The sequence below is a fragment of the Rutilus rutilus genome (assembly GCF_951802725.1).
Source record: "Rutilus rutilus genome assembly, chromosome: 8".
Lineage (NCBI taxonomy): Eukaryota > Metazoa > Chordata > Actinopteri > Cypriniformes > Leuciscidae > Rutilus > Rutilus rutilus.
In genome coordinates, this window is record NC_140222.1 from 11,327,941 (window position 1) to 11,353,994 (window position 26,054).

The 26,054-nt window shown below is 35.5% G+C and overlaps 1 protein-coding gene and 1 long non-coding RNA gene across 4 annotated transcripts in view; one reads left to right on the plus strand and one right to left on the minus strand.

The window, feature by feature from the left end:
* Positions 1-16,262, minus strand: part of LOC311294961 (uncharacterized protein) — a 31,535-nt gene extending 15,273 nt beyond the window's left edge. The window contains exons 1-6 of one of the 3 annotated variants that reach the window (XM_084416090.1): positions 15,869-16,057; positions 13,533-13,934; positions 13,138-13,203; positions 12,188-12,301; positions 12,045-12,096; positions 11,496-11,851 (exon numbers count right to left, since the gene is read on the minus strand). In XM_084416090.1, coding sequence (XP_084272216.1) covers positions 12,192-12,301; positions 13,138-13,203; positions 13,533-13,934; positions 15,869-15,917 — 627 coding nt within the window. In that variant the 5' untranslated portion in view covers positions 15,918-16,057 and the 3' untranslated portion in view covers positions 11,496-11,851; positions 12,045-12,096; positions 12,188-12,191. Of the gene's footprint in view, positions 1-10,923; positions 11,852-12,044; positions 12,097-12,187; positions 12,302-13,137; positions 13,204-13,532; positions 13,935-15,868 lie in introns of those variants that run through there. The other 2 variants (XM_084416088.1, XM_084416089.1) reach the window with 2 other exon arrangements.
* A 2,847-nt stretch (positions 16,263-19,109) lies between these two features.
* Positions 19,110-21,243, plus strand: LOC311294968. Its single transcript, XR_014628155.1, has 3 exons — positions 19,110-19,421; positions 20,164-20,219; positions 21,108-21,243. It is a non-coding gene; the product is annotated as an uncharacterized lncRNA (long non-coding RNA).
* The last annotated feature ends 4,811 nt before the right edge of the window (positions 21,244-26,054 follow it).

Here is a 26,054-nt window from a genome sequence, read left to right on the forward strand (position 1 = left end):
TCCTCTAAACCAGATAGCCCCATCATCAGCAAACAATGATTTCCCCATACTTCTATCAATCCTTAAAAAAACATCATTAATCATAATAATAAATAAAAGTGGACTTATTGCACTGCCCTGAGGTGTACCATTATCAACTATTCCACTTGAAGATATTGCTCCACCCACCTTTACTTCTTCCAATTAAAAACTCTTTAATCCAATTATACATTCTTCCTTTTATACTCATCTTCTGTAACTTTATTAGTAACCCCTCTTTCCACAACATATCATATGCCTTTTCTATATCAAAGAAAACAGCAATAACACTTTCCTTATTTATAAATGCCTTTCTTATTTCATCTTCTAAAAATACTATTGGATCCATAGTCCCTCTACCACACCTAAACCCACTTTGATAAGAAGAAAACCAGTTCATTTTTTCCAAATGATAAGTCAATCTATCAGTTACCATTCTCTCCATTACCTTACATGAGAAGTTAAAGCTATTGGACGATAATTTATAGGATTACTTGGATCTTTCCCAGGCTTTTTAATAGGTATAATTAATGCTTCCTTCCAACTTTGGGGAATTATACCTTCCATCCATATTCTATTATAAAATGTTAAAATCACTTCCATAGAAATTTCACTAAAATGCTTCATCATACAATAACTAATTCCATCCACTCCTGTAGTAGATTGTTTCATTCTTCTTACTGCATTCTTTAACTCACTCATAGAAAATGATACATCTAACAAATTATCTTCAGCCTCTTTTTTCTTCTTTATTTCAGAATATTCCTTCATCACACACTCTCTCATTTTCTTACTCTGTTCAGTCAAATTCTCTGAGCTATTTACTTTAATAAATGCCTTTAAAAACATTTCCACTTTATCTTCATCCTCCACAGCTATTTCTCCCTCCATACTTAAAACTGGATATCCATTACTCTTTTGAATCCCTTTCATTTTCTTAATCATGCCCCATACCTCCTCTACTGGTGTATTCTTCCCTATTTCATCACAATAAGCCATCCAATACTCTTTCTTAGTTTTCCTTACAATCTTCCTTACCTCAGCTTGTGCTCTTTTATACTCTATTAAATCTTGAAAATTATGAGTTTTCTTAACTATCCTAAATGCTTTCCTTTTCCTTCTTATTGCACTTGCACACTCTTCATTCCACCACGGAACTATCTTATTCTTCCTACCTCCTTTCCCTTTTGGTATATATTTATTAGCTGCTCCTTGAATGGCATAAACAATATCATCACTTATCATTTCTACAGATCTATCTGATTCTATTATAATATTCTTTAATCCCTCTTCACTCAGATTCATGAATTCTTCCCAATTCGCTTTATCAAACCTCCATCCACGGCCGTAGCCAGCTATGAGGTCACCGAGGTCCGGACCTCGGTCATTTTTTTTATATTCAAAAATAAAATGTCAAGCTCTCTGAATGATTATTTAGCCGTTTAAACCACCTCATATCATATGAGTGTTTGCAATAAATGTTGCTGCAAGAAGCTAGCGCAGTGAACGGGGCTTGAACGGCGCAGTGAACGTGTTGAGTGAGAGCGCGGGTGCAGCCTCCGTTTGTTGCCAGATCCACCTTTTATACGTGTTTTTTTTACTCGTTTTTCCAATTTATTGTGACACTTTGGGAGTCGGGACGTTTGTAAAGTGGAAAGTTGCACGCTAGTGTTAGTGATATATTAATCGTATTTACAAAACACAAGCTTTGAACTTATTTCGGATATTTTTTCTTTCTTTTTGTAATTGCTTGTTTTTCGTAGCAATATCTGGCAACATTGTACATTAATAAAAAAAAGCTTATAGACAAACTGTAACTTAATTGCTGACAGGAAGATACCACAATCGGTAAGACAATCGCAATGATCATCGTGAATATCTGAAAGAAATGTATAACACTGTCAAAAACAATAGCATAATACAAATCTGTTTGTTACCTAATGAAAGGCTATGCCAAATAACGTTACTGGCCAGCAGGAAGACGTCTCATGCTCTTTAGTTAACTTTAAGTCATCAAAAAACATAAATTAAAGCAGTGTTTCTCAACTGGTGGGTCACAAAAACGTTTTGAGTGGGTCGCGGAGTGTGCAGTCAAAGACACAACAAACGTAATTCTGTTTTTTTTCTGACGCTGGACTTTTATTTTGAAAGACGTGCGTGAAAGCGGTTGACTCTTCTATCAGTGCCTGAGAAAAACGCTTTTTCCTCATTCAGTATCTACGGTCAAGTGAGATGTCGTCAAGTTTTATGTCAGTGTCATTATTCTAACGTTATTTTTTATAACTTGTTATAAAATAAAAATTCCCTTACCTAAAAAAAAAGAACTTTCCAGTCCTGTCAGCCAGTCATACTGTGCTCGTTGCGCGCACTCTTAAGTTACACGCGCAAATTTACCATGGTAACAGACCTTAACCCTCAAAATGCCACTTTATTTTCACTGTGTTTTTGTAATGTATTTCTAAGTGACTGTGGTCTCACATACCAACTTATTAACAAAAACTATTTTGGAACTGCTATTTAATAGCCTTACCTGGTTAGGCTACCTTATAGGCTACCTCATACTCATCAGTTTAGTTTAATTTCTTATACAGTATATATATATATATATATATATATATATATATATATATATATATATATATCTCGTATATTTAAGTTCAGTAATTTCACTTAAATGACAATTAATAGGTAATTTTCATTGCCATTTAAGTGAAATTACTGAACTTAAATATAGCTACAAGCTTGATAAAAATGATCATTCTAGAAGAAATTTTCAGATGGCACTTAGAGGCTTTTGCATCTTAACTCTTTATATATATATATAGGTCAAGTTCCAAAAAAAAAGGGTCGCAGCTTAATGTCCATGGTAAAATGTGGGTCCAATGGCCTAACCAGTAGAGAACCACTGCATTAGAGCACAGACAAAGTTATTATTATAAGTTATTATCCATATAGCAATGTTTATTATGGACATCTATTACAGTAATCAGTATTGTTACATAACCCATTGTGATGCAATAAAGAAGGTCTAATTTAGCAATGTTTATCCTCCAAAACAGACAGAACAGAGAGAGTGTAGAATGGCAAAAAGGTTCCGGCAAAATACGTTAGATGTATTTCTTAAAAAAAAGCCTAAATTGAAAGATCAGGAAGATGGATATGAGAACAAAGAGGAGAGCAACAGAGAAGAGGATAGAGATCAAAACAAGATGGAGGAGAGCAACAGTGAGAAGGATAGAGATCAGGAGACAAAGGAGAGCAACAGAGAGGAGGATAGAGATGAGAAGGAGACAGAGGATAGCAACAGAGAGGAGGACAGAGATCAAAACAAGATGGAGGAGAGCAACAGTGAGAAGGATAGAGATCAGGAGACAAAGGAGAGCAACAGAGAGGAAGATAGAGATGAGAAGGAGACAGAGGAGAGCAACAGAGAGGAGGACAGAGATCAAAACAAGATGGAGGAGAGCAACAGTGAGAAGGATAGAGATCAGGAGACAAAGGAGAGCAACAGAGAGGAAGATAGAGATGAGAAGGAGACAGAGGAGAGCAACAGAGAGGAGGACAGAGATCAAAACAAGATGAAGGAGAGCAACAGTGAGAATGATAGAGATCAGGAGACAGAGGAGAGCAACAGAGAGGAGGACAGAGATCAAAACAAGATGAAGGAGAGCAACAGTGAGAAGGATAGAGATCAGGAGACAGAGGAGAGCAACAGAGAGGAGGACAGAGATGAGGAGACAGAGGAGGAGGACAGAGAGCAGAGGAACTTAGATGAGGATGACATCAGTGATGAGCAGGGCAGCGAGAACACTGAAGAAGGGACTCTACATCCCTTTGACCCTGTGAGAATAAAGAATAAAATAAATAAGGGCGAGAGCCTCTCAGATGGAGATAAAACCTGTTTGCTCCAAAATAGATGGATACCACCAGAGCAGCATAGCTATCCCTATCGGACATTTGGCACAAAACAACTAAAATACAATGTCCAGTGGGAGAAAAAAAATGAATGGCTTCGTTACTCACCATTTGAGGATTCAGCATATTGTGCTCATTGCCTCAGCTTTAATAAGTTAAAGGGCTCAAACTGTAGTTTTCTAACAAAGGGCTTTACTGACTGGAAGAATGCTGTGGGTGAAAAGAGAGGTATCATCCCAAGACACAGATTAACAGAAGGACATCGAAAATCCACAGAAAAGGCAGAAAACTTCCTTTCTGTTGTCCAAAAAAAAAGAAAGGACATTAGTTCAATAATCAGCCAGAAATATGAGGAAAAAGTCATTGCAAACCGTAACAGTCTTCTATCTATTATTGACATAATTGTGTGTCTTGGCCAGCGAAATGTAGCATTCCGGGGGAGCTGGGAGGGGGACAGTGAGAATGGAAACTTTAACCACTTCGTTAACTGGAAAGCACAATTTGATGTGGCCTTAAAGCAACACATGCAGACTGCACCCAAAAATGCAATATACCTTTCACCCGCAATTCAGAATGAGCTTATTGAATGTTGTGCAGAGGAAATCAGAGGGACCCTAATCAATAGAATACAGGCAGCCAAGTACTTCACTGTATTAGCTGATGAGTCCATGGATATAAGTGGGACTGAACAGATGTCCATATGTGTCGGTTACGTCAATGAGGAGGAAGAAAACATAGAGATAAAGGAGGATTTTCTCGGTTTCTGTCCCTTGCCCAAACAAGATGCGGCAACAATAACCTCAGCCATTCTCAATCAGCTGACAAAGTGGGATCTTCAAACAACTTTCCTAAGGGGTCAGGGTTATGATGGGGCCTCTACAATGAGTGGCAAAGTGAGTGGGGTACAAAAGAGAGTCAAGGAACTGTACCCCAGGGCAATGTACACCCATTGTAGGAGCCATGCACTTAATTTGGTTGTGGTGCATGGTTGTTCTGATCTTCCTTTAGTGAGGAACACAATGGCCATCATAGAAAAGATTGCAGTGTTCTTCTCAGCCACAGGGGCCAGAAAAGATGCCCTGCAGGCAGAGAGTAGAAGAGAAGGGCAACCAAGAACAGCAGGGATCCCACTGATGTCAGACACTAGATGGGGTAGCAGAGCAAACACACTGAGTGCTTTTGTGGAGAAGTTCACTGCTATACATTCTGTTTTGGAGACCATGGAGGCAGAAGTAACTACCACCTCTGGAAAGGCCAGTACTCTCCGGCATAGTATTGGAACATTTGAGACCATCATTACTGCTGTAATAGCCAACAAAGTGCTGGGTTATATGCTACCTCTAACCAAACAGCTGCAGTCTACCAACTTGGACATCATCACAGCATACGAGGAGGCAAGAAATGTACGGCAAGTCATAGCCAACCAAAGAAATGAGCAAGGATTCAGTCCATGTTTTCAAAAAGCCACAGCATTGGCCAACTCAGTTGATGTGGTCCCAACAAAGCGTAGAATATCAGTAAAACAGAATTACAGACCAAACATATCCACAGAGTCAGTGGAAGACCACTACCGGGTGAATCTCTTCTATCCCTTCATCGATCACATAACTAGTGAGCTGGATGAGAGATTCTCTGAAAGTAATGAACCTGCATTACTAGCAGCTTACCTGGTACCAAAATCTTTGAGGAAACTCACAGAAGAAAGAGAGCAAAGAATGGTAAAGTGGTACCATGAGGACCTACCTTACCCAAGCACAGTAGAGCAGGAGATAGAATGCTGGAGGCACAAGTTTCACTCTGAAGATGGTGTGCTGCCTGCATCAGCATTGGAAACCCTGAAAACAACACAGATGGCCTTCTTCCCCAACATCCAGTGTATGCTGAAAATTTTTCTTACACTTCCTGTGACAACATGTGAATGTGAAAGGTCATTCTCTGCAATGCGAAGGCTCAAAACATGGCTCAGATCTTCTATGTCTAGTGAAAGGCTCACAGGACTGGCGTTGATGCATGTTCATCAAAAAGTTAAGCTGGACAAGGAGAGAGTCCTTAGACGGTGGGATGCCTCTGGCCACAGGAGGATACAGCTAGCCTTTAATGGAAAGGTAATGCATGTTGTAAAAAGTATAGTCATCCAACATTCATTTGCATTTGCTTTTTGGACTGGACTGATTCATTGGACTGATTATAAACTATCTGTCTGAAGTCTGAATCTGTCTTTATTTTGTCATTTCAGTGAGCCAAGGATTGAAGAGTAGCACACACACACACACACACACACACACACACACACACACACACACACACACACACACAAACAAACATACACACACACACACACACACACACACAAACAAACACACACACACACACACACACACACACACACACACACACACACACACACACACACACTATAGCAAATAGCCTGTAAATAGTTTGTAACATGTCTGTGAAATGTAAAACATTATATTGAATAAAAAATCTTTCACAATCATCTACATGTCTGTCTATTTTGAGGTTTAGGCTATATGTAGTGCATTTGTGGGTGTTATTATAGCACAATTCTTAACACCTCACTCCGGACCTCACTAATTTTCAAACCCTGGTTACGGCCTTGGCCATATGTGCCAGATAATACCCACATGTGGCCCAAACGTAATTGCTATCTGGGTCATATGATATGAGGTGGTTTAAACGGCTAAATAATCATTCAGAGAGCTTGACATTTTATTTTTGAATATAAAAAAAATGACCGAGGTCCGGACCTCGGTGACCTCATAGCTGGCTACGGCCGTGAATGGGGGTTAGGCTACGGACATTCACTTAGCCAACTCTTAATAGACATGGGGGGATAATTCGAAGTCGAAGATAAATAATTCATAACTCTGAAACAACATCAAATCGTATTGATTCCAAATGCAACGGTATTTTGATTGCATATAATGGCAGACTGTCGCGCTAATCGCGAAGCAACTCATGACAAACTTAAATAAAGTAAAAAAATAACTATTTTCAACGTATACAACCCACCGTAATATGTTTAACAGTGTTTATTAAAACCGAAAGTAGCTATGTTTTGTGCTGTTTGTTTTCACGTCTCTGTATTTACTATACGATGCGCATCACGGGCGTGCACCAAACTGAAGATGCCAGGTGACGTAGGCTCAACGTATCCATTAGGTAAGAGCTCGTTCACAATCTCATGAATAAATACAATACAACGAAGGTGTGCATCATCACATTAATAGTCATGAGAATGATTACAAACAGTTACGACAGGCAGTGTCAACGTGACACAACACCTTTATTTTATTTGAATTATTCATGATAGAGTGACGCAAGCACAACGCTGAGCATACCTCATCAGCCATCATAAGCCAACGACACTGACGGAAGGGTATAACTTGCAGGAAACTGAATAGATAGATCACGAGTGTAATCTCCAAATCTATCCAAACATTGGCGAGAATATAGCATAATCTCTTGTTCTGTGTAGTAATATTACAGTTTATTTTAATAATTGTTGGTCTTATATTCACAGATTTCACATTTGAATATCCATTGTAAAATGTCATTTTATGGCAGGAATTCTGTCTCATTTCAATTATTAATAATTCAAGGCACTCTCGTCTTAGATTATTATTATGACATACGCATGTGTGTATAATATAAATAATATAAATAAGGGGGGGGGGGTGATGTAGTATAATTTGTAAAGTGTAGTGTGCGTGTTGTAATATAAATAACTTTGTAAAATATATGTGTTTGTGTGTGTAATGTAATATAATGTGCAAAGTGTAGTGTGTGTGTTGTAATATAAATAACTTTGTTATATATATATATATATATATATATATATATATATATATATATATATATATATATATATATATATTAACTTCGAAAAACACCGCAAAACAATGCACTATCTCAGATTCATAAGGCTTAATGGTGTTATCAGAAGGGGCTCTCTAACAAATGCATAGAGGTTAAATTATAAAAAGATGCTTTAGAAATATGGTATAAGTGTAGGCTACATGAAAATACTGTTTGGAGAAATGTGTAATTATCCTTACACAATTTCTATTGTGATTGTGAAAATGGTCATGCCTTTCAGGGCTTGATTAGTTATAGTTAACTTAACTGTCTAAATAGGCCCATTTAAAATAATTATTATATGTATCCTATATTCTGAAAATGCATTGTTCAACATGTATTTTCACATTAAAAACGGCTTTTTACAACCTTAATCTAATTAGGTTCTGTGTGTTTGAGCAAGAGCACCAAACCAGTAGGTGGTGCTAATGTCTAATAATTTGCGTGTTAACACGTAATTACGTGTTTACACGACAGTTTCACACGTTTTGGCCCTTTTGGCCTTCCATACCTCAGCTCCACTCACGCCCCGCCTGTTTGTCTATTTTCTGTTATCCGGGAGTGACGCAAGGCCAAGATGGCGACGGCCGGCTCCGCCCACTTTAGGCTTCAAAAATGCTCTTCAGAAACCTACGGGTGACGTCACGGACACTACGTCCATATTTTTTTACAGTCTATGTTTCAAACCAAAAACAAAGAAACGGTAAAAAAAAAAGAGCCGTTCTCCCGTTTTTGGTTCTGAATCCAAAAACGAAAAATGACAAAACCGAAATCAAATAACGGTCCGATTTAGTTTTTTTGAAATTCCTTTTTTCATTTTTCCGTTTGAAGATCTACATTGAAATATAGACAGGTTGGCCACGTGGCCCGGAAGTAATAGTAAATATGGCCTATCAAAATAAAAGCCGAGCTTATCAGTAACCAGGCAATTTTTGGGTCCCAATGACTTCCATAGTAGGAAAAAAATATACTATGGAAGTCATTGGGACCCTTGTTAATTTCATCTTGACAGATGGAGATCCTGATGGGAGATTCAGAGACAGACTGAAGCTGGACGATCAAACTGGATCTCTGACCATCACAAACACCACAACTGAACATGCTGGAGATTATAAACTAGAGGTTAAAAATCGTGTGAGCAAGAGTTTCAGTCTTACCGTCTACGGTGAGTTAAATCATTATTTTTTATTTTTTTTTATTAAAGTGCATAAATCCTAAATAGTTGATTTTTCAATCTTAAAATTATAAATATTGAGATACACACATATTTTTGACTTTTCTTTTCAGCCTATTGAACACTTTTCTGGTGTTCAAAATTCCTTTTAATTATTATGAAGCTGGCATCTCAAAGATTATTAAAAAAAAGATCTGGAATCACAGTATAGTATACTGTGTGTAAATGACATCAGAAACTCTCTCAACACATTAAAATAGTCAAAAAGAGCCGTCTTATTTACTGATATGATTGATCTGGATTTTTCTAATCTTTTTCAGCTCGTCTGCCTGTTCCTGTCATCTTCAGTAACTCTTCACACTGTTCTTCATCATCATCATCATCATCATCATGTTCATTGGTGTGTTCATCAGTGTTGAATGTGTGTGATGTGACTCTCTCCTGGTACGCAGGAATCAGTGTATTGTCCAGCATCAGTGTGTGTGATCTCAGCATCAGTCTCTCTCTACCTCTGGAGGTGGAATATCAGGATAAAAACACCTACAGCTGTGTGCTGAACAATCCCATCAGCAACCAGACCACACATCTGGACATCAACACACTCTGTCACACATGTGCAGGTACCACAGCTCTGATGATGATATTCACTGATTTAATTAGTTGTTTTTACAGAAATTGATAAATTAAAGGAGCCGTATGTAAGATTGTGGCCAAAACTGGTACTGCAATCACTTTCAAATTACTGCATCCCCTCCCCCCTGACTCGAGGTTGCCAGATAGGCTGCAGGATCCAGCAGGAACGTAGGCCCTACACGTTTGTAGCTGCAGCTGTGGTAACTAGAGCAGAGCTGGCAACCCGGATGCTGAAACACTACTGACTTTGTGATTGGTAGATAGGTGGAGGGTGGGACTTCAGACAAAAACACAAGATGACAACATCAACATCAGTTGAGGGCTACTTCACTTTTTAAATGACAATATCCTGGCCGGACTACTGTTGTCAGTGATATAAGTATTTGAAATGAACATGATTTCTTAATGTCTAGTGACATATCAGGGCCATTTTATGATTAATTGAAATAAATTTCTTACATACAGCTCCTTTAAGATGCCAGATATTATGAATGATTTTCTTTCATCATTTACTCATGACTTTCTGAACAGGTTTGATTTATCTGTGGATCACAAAAGGAGATTGTGCAGATATCTATTTTATTTTAATTTTGAGCCTGTGACAGCTAAAGTCAGCTTGTTGAAAATTAATTTAATTTATCATTTGTTTCATTAGTTTCTCCAGAAGGCCACGCCCCCTGTTGTGATTCTGTTGAAGCTGTGCTGCGATTGGTCGTCACTGCGCTGATGGGCGTGGCTTCTGCGGCTGCTGCTGTTCTTCTGGTCAATGACGTCAGAGCTTCAAGAGGATAACAGGAGAAAACAGACCACGTCATGTCAATTTCATGTTTTCTTAATTTATGTTATGTTGCTGTTTTCATGTTGTTTAATAAGCAGCCAGAACACAAATGATTAGTGTGAGCGCCTCAAATCGTGTTTTGTCCTAAACTACTCCTATAACTGTTCGTTTCTCACGGATGACTGAGATTAAGCTTTCAAAATGTCTATTATTGCATGTTTAAATAAATATTTACAAAATATATTCTTGTGTTTTTCATTTTCTTGTGTCTCCCAAAGTTGTCTGTAGGCTATTATTAAAATAGCTTTTATATTATAGGCTGGTAGCTCAAGACAGCATAGGCTACTAGGAGTTGCATGTTGCAACACAAATGTAAAAATATTTGAAAAAAAAAACCTAAATATTACCTACCCAACTGATATACATAATTACAGTATTATAACTGAAGGTGTCCATTTCCATCATAATAAGAATAAACTATGAATTCAGAATCAAATTGAATAATGGTTGAATAAAAACACACTGGCAGCATTAAACAGTTTATTTAAAAAACAAGCAGACAGTGTAAAGTTCATTATAAGGTAATATTACAGTGCAACAAACACAAATTTTTCTTTAGTCTTAGTTCTGGAAGTATTTTTCCTATTTATCTTCTCAATAAAGTACTACAATCCCAAAACTGCAAGTGTAATTTTTAAATGTGCAATTTGTCATTGAAATTCATTTGGTTACTGATGTTTAATACTGACTGAAGGCCAGAACCATACAACTTCATTTATAAAGGTTTAAATTATCAAAAGCCCCCTTTTCTTTATGGAGAAAATGACTATGTTAACTTTCAGAATCCATAACAGTAGAAATGCTGCAATTCAAGTGTTAAAGTTATTATAACTCTTTTCTTTGTGGACCGAGACTGGAAGATGATGTCATCTTCTGAGGGACAATGAAAGTGAAAGTTCTGAACAGTGGCTTTGTGTCCTTGTTTTGATGGTACAATCACTGCATTCATTCACTTCTAACAAATAACAAGACCTTGTTGTATAAATTTAGCAGAAAGGCCCGAATTCTATAAGTTATTTGAGATTTAAAAACAAATACTTTAAATGCAGTTTATTATGCATATTTAAAACAAGGTTGAAATGTTATTGCAGTAACTTTTGTCGCGCAAATAATTACAGGACATTTAGATGATAAAATTACAAATAAACATTCAGCTAGAAAATATGATTATTAGCATCATTATCTCTGTTTCCAGTAACAACTGGTTTAATATTTGCATAACAGCTGAAGGTAAGTGATTTATCATTAATGAGAGGCCAGCAAAGCATTTCATGTTTCAGCTCAAAAACACAAGCTCATTTTCCCCTGTATTTTTAAAGGAAGCATTTTTTTTTTTTTGCTTTACAGAAGTGGTTACGATCCTCTCTGATCATGTGACCTTCATCTTTCTCCATCTAAGAAAACAACGAATCACAGACAATAAAGAGAGTGAAATAAACAGCTATGGAAACTCAGAAAATCAGCACATCAGTCATCAATCGGTGAATGAGGTTCTGTTTAAAATGTTTATTTGTAACCAGGATGATTTTGTCAGTCCAGGTGAAATCAAACACAGATCAATAAAGACACACTAGTTCAGTATCTCACCTCATACTTAAGACTTTCTACAGAAACTCTCAGTTCTTTTTCTCCACATCTGCTTTGAAATATAATCACACGCACAATTAAACACCAATTTTGCCAGATAAAGACGTTTTCCTCTCACTATAGTGTATGTAGGTGATGCTTACCCTTTCAGGAGCTCCTGAGACGATAGAAAGTCACACCAACAGCTGAAGCAGCAAACCCCAGCAGAACAGCAACTATTCCTGCAACAGCTCCTGAAGATAGACCTGAACCTGGAGCTGATCAAGAGAAACAGACATTAGTGTGAGTTAATCTGACTGTGTTTTTATACCATATTCATAGATATATTCTCTCTATGGACACTTTTACAGGTCCAGTGTGGAGATTTACTTACTTCTCTGTTCATATACAGTGATTATTCCATATTGGATATGTTTTATAAACCAAACAGAGCTCTCAGATCACAAGCATCAACCCAGATAATATGGGATTCATTCAAAAACATGCTGTGATGGACTCTATAGGACATCAGATGAGTCTGTCAGCAGCGACTCTTAAGTTCACATTTAAAACATCTGTGAACACCCTGACCGAACTGTTTCTGTTCTGTTACATTAAGCCTTTTGTCCTTTTATGTCCCTCATATTCATTTTAATGTAAATCTTTATTTTTTTTCATTCCTTAAATATTTTTGATTACCATTAAAAAAAAGTAAAGCACATTGAATTACCTGCTGTATATGAAATGTGTTTTAAATAAACTTGCCTTGCTTTGCCTTATGAAATATGTGTGTACATTATCAAATTATTTTTCCAAAGGAAATTAATGCATTTGAAAGAATGACAGCAGATTTATTGAGGTGAACTATAAAGTGAAGCTCATTTTCTTGCTCATAAAGAAAAACTGTAAAACATTTTAAAATCTCACAAGATTTTACTGTAGGATTTAACATATCTCAGTAAAAAAAAAAAAAAAAATCACTAAAAACAATAAAAAATAGCAACAACAACAACACTATCATTGCTGACACACAAGAACAATGTTTATAAATACATTGTAATATATTTTGTGCAATTATAAATAGATAAAAAAAGGAAGGTAGGATGAAATATACTCATGTCAGTCTCCTGCTCATTTGGTGCCATTTGGGCTGCTTTATTGGTCTTGTCAGGATCAGCAACTGGAAAACACAAGAGAATACAAATAAAGGGGGAAAGAAAAAAAAACACAATAATTAATGTTAAAGAAATAGGTCATTATGGCAGTATGGCGTCAATGAAAGTTGAACTTGTTTTTAAAAATATTATTTTGTTTTGTTTAATGTCTGACTGTTGAAAACTGTGACAGAAATCATTTTGTGCTGTAAAGCAGGTTATTTAGCTATGAATAATAACATGCAGTATTTTCCTGACAATAAACAAACATGTCTGAATGTCACCGTTTAAAATAATTTATTTACAGTATTCAATCTGTAAAATACTTCAGGGTTAATAACATTGAGTGACTCACCAGTGACAGAAACACTGAATGTTTTTATGGTGTCATCATGAGTGCTGCTGCTCTTTCTGGTGATTTTTGTGCTGCCACACTTGCGGTTTCTGTTCAAGCTTTGGCTGGTTCCTAAACTCTTCTTTATGTTGAGCTGTACTTCATAACGTCCAGCATGTTCAGATCTGATGTTTGTGATGGTCAGAGATCCGGTCTCATAGTCCATCTCCAGTCTGTCTCTGAATCTCCCGTCTTCTCCATCATATAAACAGCTCTTACTGGCCTCTACGTTGATCTGAGCTATGCGAGTGTCTTCAAAATACCACATCATATTGTCATCTGGATCTTTGGTAACACCAGTCTTTAGAGTGACTGAATCTCCCTCCATCACTTTCACTTCATCTGTTTCAGCACTGAACACACCTGAAGACACAAATAAACAGTTACAGTATTAGTGTGGGTGTGTGTACATATTTTACCTATATTGTGGGGATCAAAATATAACAACAGGTGCCAAAGAAAAGACCCCACAAAGACAGTGTGTGTATACATTTGAGGACACATGTGTATCCAGAAGTGAGATAAATCTGACAAAGCCTCTTACAATCTCCTTTGGGGACAACCTCATTTGTAAAAATGGTATAAAAATATAGTAAATAATTTCACTGCAGCTCCTTTCGGTAAAAAAAAAGAAAAGATTGCTTAAATTCACATTATTTTATTTATAATCTAATAAAACAACCGCAAGTGCTGAATTACTACTCATACAGGTCAAGTTACTTGACAAATTAAAAATTGTGGGGTAATGCAACGCTGCTTTTCTTGGTGAAAATAATCACACTGAAATACATTTGAGTGTGTTTAATGTTACATTACTCTGTGTTCACTCAGTGGCTGCTATGAGACACTTGATGCACATTGCAGTGAACTAGATTGATATTAGAATATCATATTAATAAAAACTGGATGACTTGTGTTGCTAAAGGGCATGTCATTAATTTAAAAAAATATATATGAATGGTGGAGAAAATGCTGTATTACTATAAATAAAGCTCTTTCTGATTATGCTATGTTAGCCACTTGACAAAACAGTGTTGTCTTTGAGGTACAAACATGTTACTCGCTGTAAATCAAAGAAAACAAGAGATTCAAACAATAAGACTAACCGTTTTGAGCTATAACAATGATTCGTTTTCTGTTGATAGCGGTAACCAAACAGTTGCTCATCTGTCTATAAAACACAATATAATAAAGCATCTTTATTGTTTCTACGAAAGTAAATTCGCTGATTTCTCTGGATTAAAACACTGTTGGAAATGTTTGGGGCACAACCTAAGACTTTTTGACTTTCTCAGTTTGTGTATAAATTCACTTGGGGTATTTATTTTTTCCCACATTAGTTTCACACATGTCTAGTACAATTATGTGGTTTTGTTTCATTGATACAGTGTATACTTTTTTCTTGATTTACCCTGAAAGAATGGAAGTGAAATGTGACAACATGCCCCATAGGTGGAGCACATTGTAACATGATCATATGACAGATTAAAATGTTATACAAGAAAAAATAAATAAAAATACAAGACAAACTCAAATATTTTGTCAATAAAATACAATCGTTCTTTTTTTAGTACAAAATAATAGCATTTTTTTTATTCAAAATGAAATAATTTTGACAATGAACACACTGCACAACACAGCTATACAACATAGTTCAAAACAATGCAGGTAAATAGATGAAGAAACATATTCATAAAAACACAGTGCTGAACACAACACTAACCTCCCTTCACACACAGCTCTTACAGAGGACACAAATAGACGCGCCAGTACGGATGCTGAAAATTTACTGAAATAGGCTACTAATTTCTGAATATTCAGGTTCTTCCTCTCAGTCTTTATTAACTTGTTTCTGGTTTTCAACAGAAATGTGTGAATTATGCTAATTGCATCGGTAATTGTATGGAATAGCATTCTAATAGCGGGGTAACGTTAGCCTACGTTTTAATGCAGTGTAGAACGTTCCCAATCTGCGCAACTGGGATTTAAACCCGGCTAGTGTCTTCTGCTAGTTAGTGAAGCATTAAAGATTGAAATAATATTAGATTAGTCTAATGTTAAATAAACAAAAAATACAAATGAAAGTGAACTTTTTTTTCCTATTGTAAAATAAATGCATAGTGTTGATATGGCAACTAGTAACACTAATGCTAGCATATGTGGACGTATTTACACCGTGTGTGTTACAACTAGCCATGTGTTAGTTTGTGCCCCGCTCTCCGATATGAAACTGAGTCATTTTTCTTTGCTGAAATGTAAAGGATCGAAAGTAAAGAAACAAACAAAAAATGTCTTACCATTAACGAGCAAGAAAAGAAGGGTGAACACAATATAGCCTCCCATCATTTTAACTCTGTGGCTCTGGTAAATTGAATAAGATAGGCCTATTGAAGATTCAAATGATGCTCCGCTGTTTTTTGCTGTGTAGAAATGGCATCTGCATCGGTCTCTTTCTTTTCCTGTCTCAGCAGGAAAAAAACCGCCCTCAATGCTTCATTTGACTTCTCTACAGCTGTTCCTGACATTTAGCCTAGCGTAGCCTAAAGATAAAATTGTTAAAAATGGATAGGCTAATTAAAAAAAAAGGACACGTGAAATGATAGTAATCATTATTTAGGCTATTCTGTCAAATTAAAGAACCCGAAGGCAATATTGTATATTGGTTGATACTGGTCAAATACAAATGAAAGTAACGCAGGCTTGACCAATCAGACTGAAGCTTCAGGATAGGAAGAGCGCTTTAGAGAGTAGACTAGCATACTACTCTTACTATTTCTGCCATAGAAAGATATAGGCTACAGTAAAAGTATATTAGTATACTGTTAATTTCCTTATTTGCCATTTTTTATTACCGGTAATTAACCTGAAGTTAACCTAATTCATTTCCTAATTATTTAAGCTTTCTGCCTGTGTTTAACAGCTCTCACACTTACCGCAGCAGTTTTTGAAAAACACTTTTGGGCATGATCAAGACGATCTGCTGAAGCTCAAACAGAGCATCATGTGGAAGAAACGTGATGTGGAAAGGTTGTTAGTGCCACACAGATCAGAGTGTTTCAGAAACTGTTAATTTACTGGGATTTTCACACACAAATATCTCTAGGGTTTACAGAAAATATCCAGTGAGCTTCAGTTCTCTTACTGCTTTTCCACCAAGGCAGTTTGAGTGCTGGTTCAGAGCCAGAGCCTAGTATCAAATCAGTTCTTTGTTCTGTGGGAGAAAATGCCTTGTTGATCCCAGAGGTCAGAGGAAAAGGATCTGACTGGTTCAAGCTGATAGAAAGGCTACAGTAACTCAACTTGTTTACAACCGAAGTGAAGAAGAGCATCTCTGAACACACAACACATCAAACTTTGAAGCAGATGGACTACAGCAGCAGAAGAAACACACATCAGACACTCCTGACTGATAAGAACAGAAAACTGAAGCACAATTCACACAGACTCACCAGAACTTGACAGTGGACAAATGTTGCCTTGTCTGATGTGCCTCGTTTTCTGCTGTGATATTCAGATGGTGGGTCAGAATTTGGTTTAAGCAACATGAATCATCCTGCCTTATATCAACGGTTCAGCCTACAAATCTGCAGCAACTGTGTGATGCTATTATGACAATATGAACCAGAATCTCTTAGAAATGTTTCCAACACCTTGTTGAATAAATGCCATAAAGAATTAAGGCAGTTCTGGGGGGTCCAACCCGGTACTAGCAAGGTTTACATAATAAAGTGGCTGGTGAGTGTATGTCCATATTATGAAGGTTGTAATGAAGATTATTATGCACACTCAAATATTAACAGGTTAAATTTAGGCTATTAAATATCACTGCAGGCACTATCGTTCCTCCAGTTATTTTTAATAAAACTAGTTGTTTTTGCTTATATTATTGGACAGACATCAGTATATCAGTCAATAATTAGTTTTACCTCTCTTGCTAATATGAACCTCACAATTTCCCTCTTCACACAATTTTTTTTTTTTTTACATTTTTAATTTATGACCTGAAAGATTAAAAAAAAAAAAATCTAAAGAAAAGATACATCAAACTTGATATAGGCCTACGTGTATATATTATGTATCGGCCTACATATATATATGATCACAGCTAGAGTGAGTCAACTGAAGGGTGGTCAGTTCCTGTTAGGGAAGGATTCACAAGCACACGAGTTCTGTCATTTCAAAGCAGTCTTTTTTATGATATTTTAAAGAAAATGGTTCACGGTGTTGTTTTGTTCCTCTCATGTTTGTGGCAAGTGGTTGGTAAGTTATAAATGTATGTTTTACATATATATATATTTTTATATCAGTGTAATTTAGTACATGCGTTAGTATTTTATCAATGATGCTGATGCTGTTATTTTTGTGGAATGGTGCTTTTCTTTTTCAAACCTTTCACATTTCTTTGTCTGTTGAACAGGTTTTTTTTTTTTTTTTTTTTGTCTGTGCTGCTCTTCTCTTTTTTTTTCTCGATTTAATAGCCAGCAATTTCTGTGTTTGTGCTGCTAGTCATTATAGTTACAAGAAATGGTATTAAGTAATTCAGCAAAGTTATTTGAGACCCTTAATCTGTGATAAACTGTTCTTCAGGAGTGTTTGGTGACACAGATACAGTGAAGTTAGTGTCAGTGATGGAGGGAGATTCAGTCTCTCTAAACTCTAATCTTACTGAAATGATGGATGATGATCTGATTTACTGGAGGTTTGGAAATGAAAACACTTTAATAGCTGAAGTGAATGTACTGGCTGACAGAATGACTGTATATGATGATGTTCTTGATGGGAGATTCAGAGACAGACTGAAGCTGGACGATCAAACTGGATCTCTGACCATCACAAACATCACAACTGAACATGCTGGAGTTTATATACTAGAGGTTAAAGATCGTGTGAGCAAGAGTTTTAGTCTTACAGTCTATGGTGAGTTACATATTTTGTTTGTTATAATTAAAGCAGATATACACAATAAATTAATGATTTTTCAATCTTGAAATAAAAAATATTGAGATACACACTTTTTTTTACTTTTCTTTTCAGCCTATTGAACACTTTCCGTTTGATTTATTATAAAACTGGCATCTCAAACTTTTTTTTATAAATCTGGACTCACAGTAGTCTACTGAATGACATCAGAATCTCTCTCAACATATTAAAATGGTCAAAAAGAGCCATCTTATTTACTAATATGATTAATCTTTATTTTTCTAATCTTTCTCAGCCCGTCTGCCTGTTCCTGTCATCATCAGTAACTCTTCACACTGTTCATCATCATCATCAAATTGTTCACTGGTGTGTTCATCAGTGTTGAATGTGTGTGATGCGACTCTCTCCTGGTACGCAGGAATCAGTGTATTGTCCAGCATCAGTGTGTGTGATCTCAGCATCAGTCTCTCTCTACCTCTGGAGGTGGAATATCAGGATAAAAACACCTACAGCTGTGTGCTGAACAATCCCATCAGCAACCAGACCACACATCTGGACATCAACACACTCTGTTACACATGTGCAGGTACCACATCAACTAATGATGTATTTGATTGTTTATTTATCATGTTACAGTGCTGGTATTGCATAGTGTTTGTTGTAGATCAGATTCATGGTTCATTTTGTCCATTACAGATCAAGGCCTACCCTTGCTACATAGTGTTGATCTATGCTGATCTCTGTCTTCTGTTGTAGATCAGACTGATGCATTCAATTCTTTCTGTATCATTACAGCACCAGACACACAGTCTTCTTCACACTCTCCAGTGCCTCTGATAGTGTTGATCTCTGCTGGATCTCTGGTGATTGTCGCTGCAGTCGTTGGGATCTTCTGCATCTGCAAGAAATGTAGAAAAACTGATCAAGAAGGCAAGTGTTACAAACAAGTTTTATAACAAATAACACTTTAAAAAAATTTAGTTTTCCAATTAATAGGCATAAATATCTTTTAATTTTAATATTACATTTTTTTTTAGTTTATACTGTCTAGTTCCTTTTTATGGAAATAAATAGACCAAAAATAATTATAGTATATAATATGTATAGTTATTGGGTGTAGTAATAATGACACTGGACAGTGCTCTTTACTCATCTCACTTGCACACATTATTTTTTATATTTCTCAAAACTGCATCAAAACACACCAGAAATACAAACTCAGAAATGCACATCTAAATGATTTTAATAATACTCAGCTTTCTCTACAATTTGTGACCATATCCTACATGTGTAAAGATGCAGCCCTCTACTGGTGTTCAAATTAACATCTCTGTTTGTATTTAACTCAAGGGTGACGTTTCTATAGATATTTTAACTAAATTAAATATTCAACAATTACCTTAGATTATGATTTGAACTGATTTATTTATATAATCTATAGAAGGGCTGCTTGATTATGGCACAAATCATTATTTTGGTCAGTTTTGTAATCATGATTATTTAACACATTTAAGGAGTGGGAAATATGAACAAAATCTTCATTTCTCCTATCTCCCACTCGTTTTTTCTTCTTACAATAGCTAACCCCCCTCCCCCTTTCATGATAATGAAACAGATCTAGATGAGATTGAGTATTGAGGTTTTAATTCATCTGTCATTTTTGTTTAAACAGCTAAAGAGGTCACTTATGCTGATCCGACGTTCTACAAAAGAAATCCACAGAAATCGGTGAGATCATTTATTCTTAAATTTATGCTGTGCTCTTTATAATTTTACTGTCTATCATTTTTACGGAACAACTTGTCTGAAGGTTATTTATACTGAAATACGTTTTTAAAGCAACCAAGAAACACTGAAAGAGTGCAGGATCTCTAAATTTCATCAACACTTTAGACTTTTCTACTTTCAAATACGTGTTAAAAAACCTTAAGCCAGTAATAGTGCTGTAGTTCAGCGAGATTCAGCTGAAATAAACAGGAAACTGAATGTGACAAAAATGCACTGCATGTTCTGCATGTCTAGGCTATGTGTTACATCATTTTAAACTTGATTATGCCGTTTTCAATTCTTCATGGGATTGCAGTTCTTTCCCTCACTAAAGTCATTAAGTACACAGTCTTGTACATTTGTGTTTTTTTACATTTTTTTTGTGTGCATCAAATCATAGTTTGTAATGTTGTGATTCACATCGTAGCTGATTGGCTTGGTTCATGGCTTATTATAACTCTAACGAAGAAATCCCATATGGGGAAAATAAATTATGGAAGAAATGCTTCTGGAACCAACGCCGCTGAAAAAGGGGACGGGCACTATTTTACTGTTATATCACAGCATTATAATAAGTATTTCTGTCCATTTCTAAACACCTCAGTTCTGTATTTTTGTTATTAATATTCATTGTAATACAATTTGTTTAAATATTTGCATGTCTAAATTAAGTATATCAGCAAGATGTCAAAAGGTTTGATGCGGTTTCCTCAAGCTGCTTCACATTAGCAGTAAGAATCTGGACCTGATCAATGTCTTACGAAAAAACATATCTGAACTCAAACTTAATCTCATTAAGTGTTCAGGTTTCAAATGGTTTATTGTTATTATATTTTGTGTTTTGTACAGAATGTTAAAGAGGAGGATGAAGTAGTGTATGCAGATGTCAGAAGATGATCAAACTTCAGTCTTCACTTCAGTTCAAGATCCAGCTGTGTGATCACTTTCACCGGGAGTCTGTGGTTGAGATTTGGGATTGGTGAGAATCACAATATTAACATTAAGTGTATAAAATATATTTTTTTATTTTCAGCTAGATATTTTATAACAATATATAATATATAGCAAAATCTTTGCAAGACCAACCCAAATATTTAATGCCACGATTGTTACCATTAGTTAACCAACAAAGTTGGCTATTTAAAGCTAGTGAAGGCCATCTTTAAGAAAGAATGTTTAGATTTATATGAAATTGTAATACTTTACAATAAGAGTCCATCTGTAACAATAACTAAGATTAGTAAATGCTGTAGAAGTATTGTTCACTATTAGATTGTTAATTTCATCATTTACTAATACATTTTTACATTTTAAATCTGTGAACATTAGGCACTGGACTATGAACTAACATGAATGATCAAGGTATAATTAAATTATTAATATTTAAAAAATACAGTACTGCTTTTTTATTTTTGTAATACAATTCAGCACTATTTTATTGGAGTTATTTTTTCTTATGCTTTCATTCAGTTCCCATTTTAAGTTATCGGCCAGCGTGGTCCAACCTAGATATTGTTATTGGTAAATCCACTATCGGTCGACCTCTATTTTATCTGTGTGGTCACAATTATGAAACTAGATGTATTGTATATGTACAATAAGCAGAATAACTTCATCCCTTTGGCTTAGTGTGACCATCAATTGTAAAGGCTGCAATTTAACTATATAAATATACAGTCTGACATAGTGAGCGTTTATAATGAAGTGTTACACTGAGTTCATTTACACATGAGAAACTCATGTAAATATTGCTTCACACAAACTCCATCTCTTCAAGTGCACTAGCTTTGAGTCGCTTATAAACTGCATTTTAAAACACAATAGGCACCATCTCCAGCATCAGTTGTAAATCTGTTGTCAACAAAAGAGAAGCTTTAAGGTCTACCTGATGTTTTCTGCCAAAATAAAAGCTTGATGGTTTAACATTTGAAAGCAAAGAAATTAAGATGGCCATACACATTAGTACTGTAATTTTACTGTTGTTCTGTTAAAATGTCCTTTGAACTTCTTTTAGGGGCCCCTGGCAGTTTGAGGCTCTAGCAGCTCAGCTTGTGTCAAAAATATAACCTGCTGTGGTCTGAATAATTTCAGAAATTTCAAAATAAGTCAGAAATTTGAATAATTTCAAAAATTCTACAGAAATGTGGTTTGATCTGTTGGGTAGACATAAAGGTTCTGAATGCGCATGAGTCTATAACTGTACATCTGTGGTTGATGTCAGGTTGTGTGTGTGTGTGTGTGTGTGTGTGTGTGTGTGTTTTGATGTGTCAATGGCATGTGGTTTAAGGGTGTTTTTCCACTCTTTCACATACGATGTTCACATTTTGACTCTTGCTTTACATAGAACAGCTTTACCACGAAATACACATTAATGCTGATGTTTTTCAAAAACAAAAAGATATAAAATCAAACGGTGATATTTCTGAAAAATATGAAAATATCATTTTCATTTTCAATAAAAGTTGAGACTGTTCATATCAAAAGTAACCTGCTCTGTCTTGCCTGTCTGTTTTTTCACTGCATGAGGAAATGGACGTGTTGCATGAAAACCCAGGGCCGGCCCGAGGCATAAGCGAACTAAGCGGCTGCTTGGGGCCCAACATTCATGTGTTGTTTCAACATTTGCGATGTATTTGGATGGTAAACTATTCTTTATTATAGGCTTCTTTGTACTTCACTCACGTTCCAATATCGACGGAAAAAATCATCCTCTTCACATGTGCAAAAATGTGCTTGGAAACATCACAGTGGAGTGGTGATTACTGTGAATAGTATGAATTGTACTACTGACTATTTAAAAAGAGCAGTGTAATTTTTATATGTTAGGTTGAATATTTTATTTTTATATTTTATTATGGCTATAATGAAAAGGCTGCAATGTCAAGATTGCAATGCTGGAATATGTTGTGTGTGTGTGTGTGTGACGCGGGCGCGATCGAACAGTGGAAACATAAAAACATACTCCGTCATGTTCATACAAGACATCATTCTGCACACTGAAAAGTGTTGCAGAACGTTGGAGGAAATTTTGCAAATAATTTATTTAATATGTTTTGTGACAGTTTGTTTTCAGAAGTTTCAAAGAGTAAAGAAAAAGTTAAAACTTTTATTTAAGTATTATTTTTTTTATTAAGTATTTATTTTGTATTAATACATAACCTCATTGTATTAATTATAACGTAACATTATAGCGTGACATTTGTGTCAATAATTGTCAAGCACAGGTGACTCCGCGTGATGGGAGGGGGCCCCCAAATCAAATTCTGCATAGGGCCCCCAAAAGGCTCGGGCCGGCACTGTGAAAACCAAATTCATATTTAGACGCAACAAATGATATATATCCAGCTACAAAAAATAGCCGAAAAGTCGGAAGTTGGACAGTGCAAAGAGTCGTAACAGAGCTGCCAACTCTCACGCATTCACCGTGAGACACACAATTGACACTTTTCACACGCTCACACGCCACACATCCATTTTCTCACGCACAGAAAAATCGTGAAGCAAAGAGGACACGGAGACCGACAGACTAGACAGAGCAGGTTACTTTATGATATAAAATAATCTCAACTCTCAGATTCTGTCAATTTTATTACGAAATTCAAACAATAAATACCGTTTTGGCGCTTGTAAATGTGACGTGACAGATCCCTAGCGCACGTGAACAGATCATCTCTAATAGTAAAAAAACACGAACACTGTTGAAAGATACATAGGCTACATCTTACCGAAATGTATATTCCTCATACAAAATATCGATCAATCAGTGTTTTTTAATCAGCGTGAAGAGGTCAATAACATAGCTGGAGAACAATTTAAATAGCTGGTAAATGTCACATTTACCTCAGGAAAGCCATTTAATGAACATAATATAGGCTACAGCACGTAGTTGGCAAGAAAAAAAGAGCTATAGGCCTAGAGAGTATTTTGCTAAATATGTGTTCTATATTACATATTTATTATATTTTTAATTATATAATTAAATAAAGTTGTTATTATAAAAAAACGCATTATATTTCATTTGAGTTATTTTTAACCTTAAATAATACTGCCAGCTGATAGGGCTCTTTGTATGTTTACCGCATTAGGTGAGTTGTTTTTTTCTTGAGAAAAATTAACGCCTACCTTGTGTAGCCTACCTAATATTTATCCAAATGAGTCACTATTAAATCAAAATACAATAATTTAATTGAATTGAAATAATAAAAAAAAGCGTAGCTTACCAGAAATTGTATTCTTATGATTGCTCTGAACATTTCTGACTAAGTTCAACAAACATTAAATTACTTATTCATAAACTTAAAAAATAATTAATAAAAATGTAGGTATGACGGGGTTGAGACTAGGGTAACAGGGTTGAAGATGGTAACAGGGTTGAAGAGACAAATACAGCTAAACATATACAGTACATAGCTGTTTTTTACTCAAATTCACTGTAAGATTTTCTATAAACGCAAGTTACAAATACCCTGGGGGCTAAGCCCCCCCTGTCTTCCAATCCTAGTGACATCCCTGATGAAAACAGTGACCTTAAAATACTAAATGGAACAATCCTGCAGATGAGTAACTCTAGAATCAGAGATATTTCCAGCTCTAGCATGAGAAGATGAAGTCATTTCTAAGAACAACTTTTCTTGATATCACACTATTTTTTGACTGTCAATGTCTATGAGTCATTGTACGAATAAATACATGATTCACTGTTGTAATATTTATATTATCATACAAATGTTCAGTGGTTATTTGTTTCTCCCATCACTTCTGGGGAGTAAATAACTAAAAGTTGCAATAAATATACTATACATTTCTACTATTATGCAAACTAAGCCTATATTCTTGAGTAAAATAACAGTTCTGCTGTCCAAAAAATATTTACAATTTCTTTATGTGTATCATTACACATTTTCTCAAAGCAGTAGTTTTAAGTCTTTGATCTGTTCTGTTACAGAAATGTTTGGCTCAAATATGCTCATATTAAAATTAAATTAAATGAATTTCAATTTAAATTACATTCTCAGTTGTTGCAGCATTTTGTCTGTATGTGAGTGAAGCAATACTTGACTCATAATATACCATGATGTGACTGATCACTTTATATTACCGTACAACTCCATCAGAGTCTCTTTTAGATGAGAACTTTGAAGAACTTTCTATTCATCAAAGAATAAAAAAAAAAAAAATGTACACAACTGTTTTCAACATTGATAATAATAATGAATGTTTCTTGAGCATCAAATCATCATATTATAATGATTTCTGAAGGATCATATGACACTGAAGACTGGAATAATGATGCTGAAAATTCAGCTTTGATCACAGGAATAAATTACAGTTTAAAATATATTAAAATAGAAAACAGTCATTTTAAATTGTCATAATATTTCACATTATTGCTGTTTTTTTTTTTTTTTTTTTTTATCAAATAAATGCAGCCTTGGTGAGCAGAAGATACTTCTTTTAAAAACATTAAAAAACAAATGCCCGTCTTGTACAATCTCTGTGATGCGCCCCGTATTACGTCATCAAATTGAAAAGGTCACGGAAAAAATAAAAATAATAATAAATTAAAACAAAGATGTCGGACGATTTTGAAGTTGGAGAGAATTTTTCGCCCTTCCCTACCTTTTTGAACCAGAGTACACAGACAAATAAGATAGATGACGTGACGCGTGACCTTTCCAACGTGATGACGTAATGCCTGGCACGTCTGTAATGGAAAAATTTGATTTCCATTGATCTTCAACATATATTGCAAAGTAATGTGTCACGTGTCTATATTGTCAATGTGTGAAACAAGAT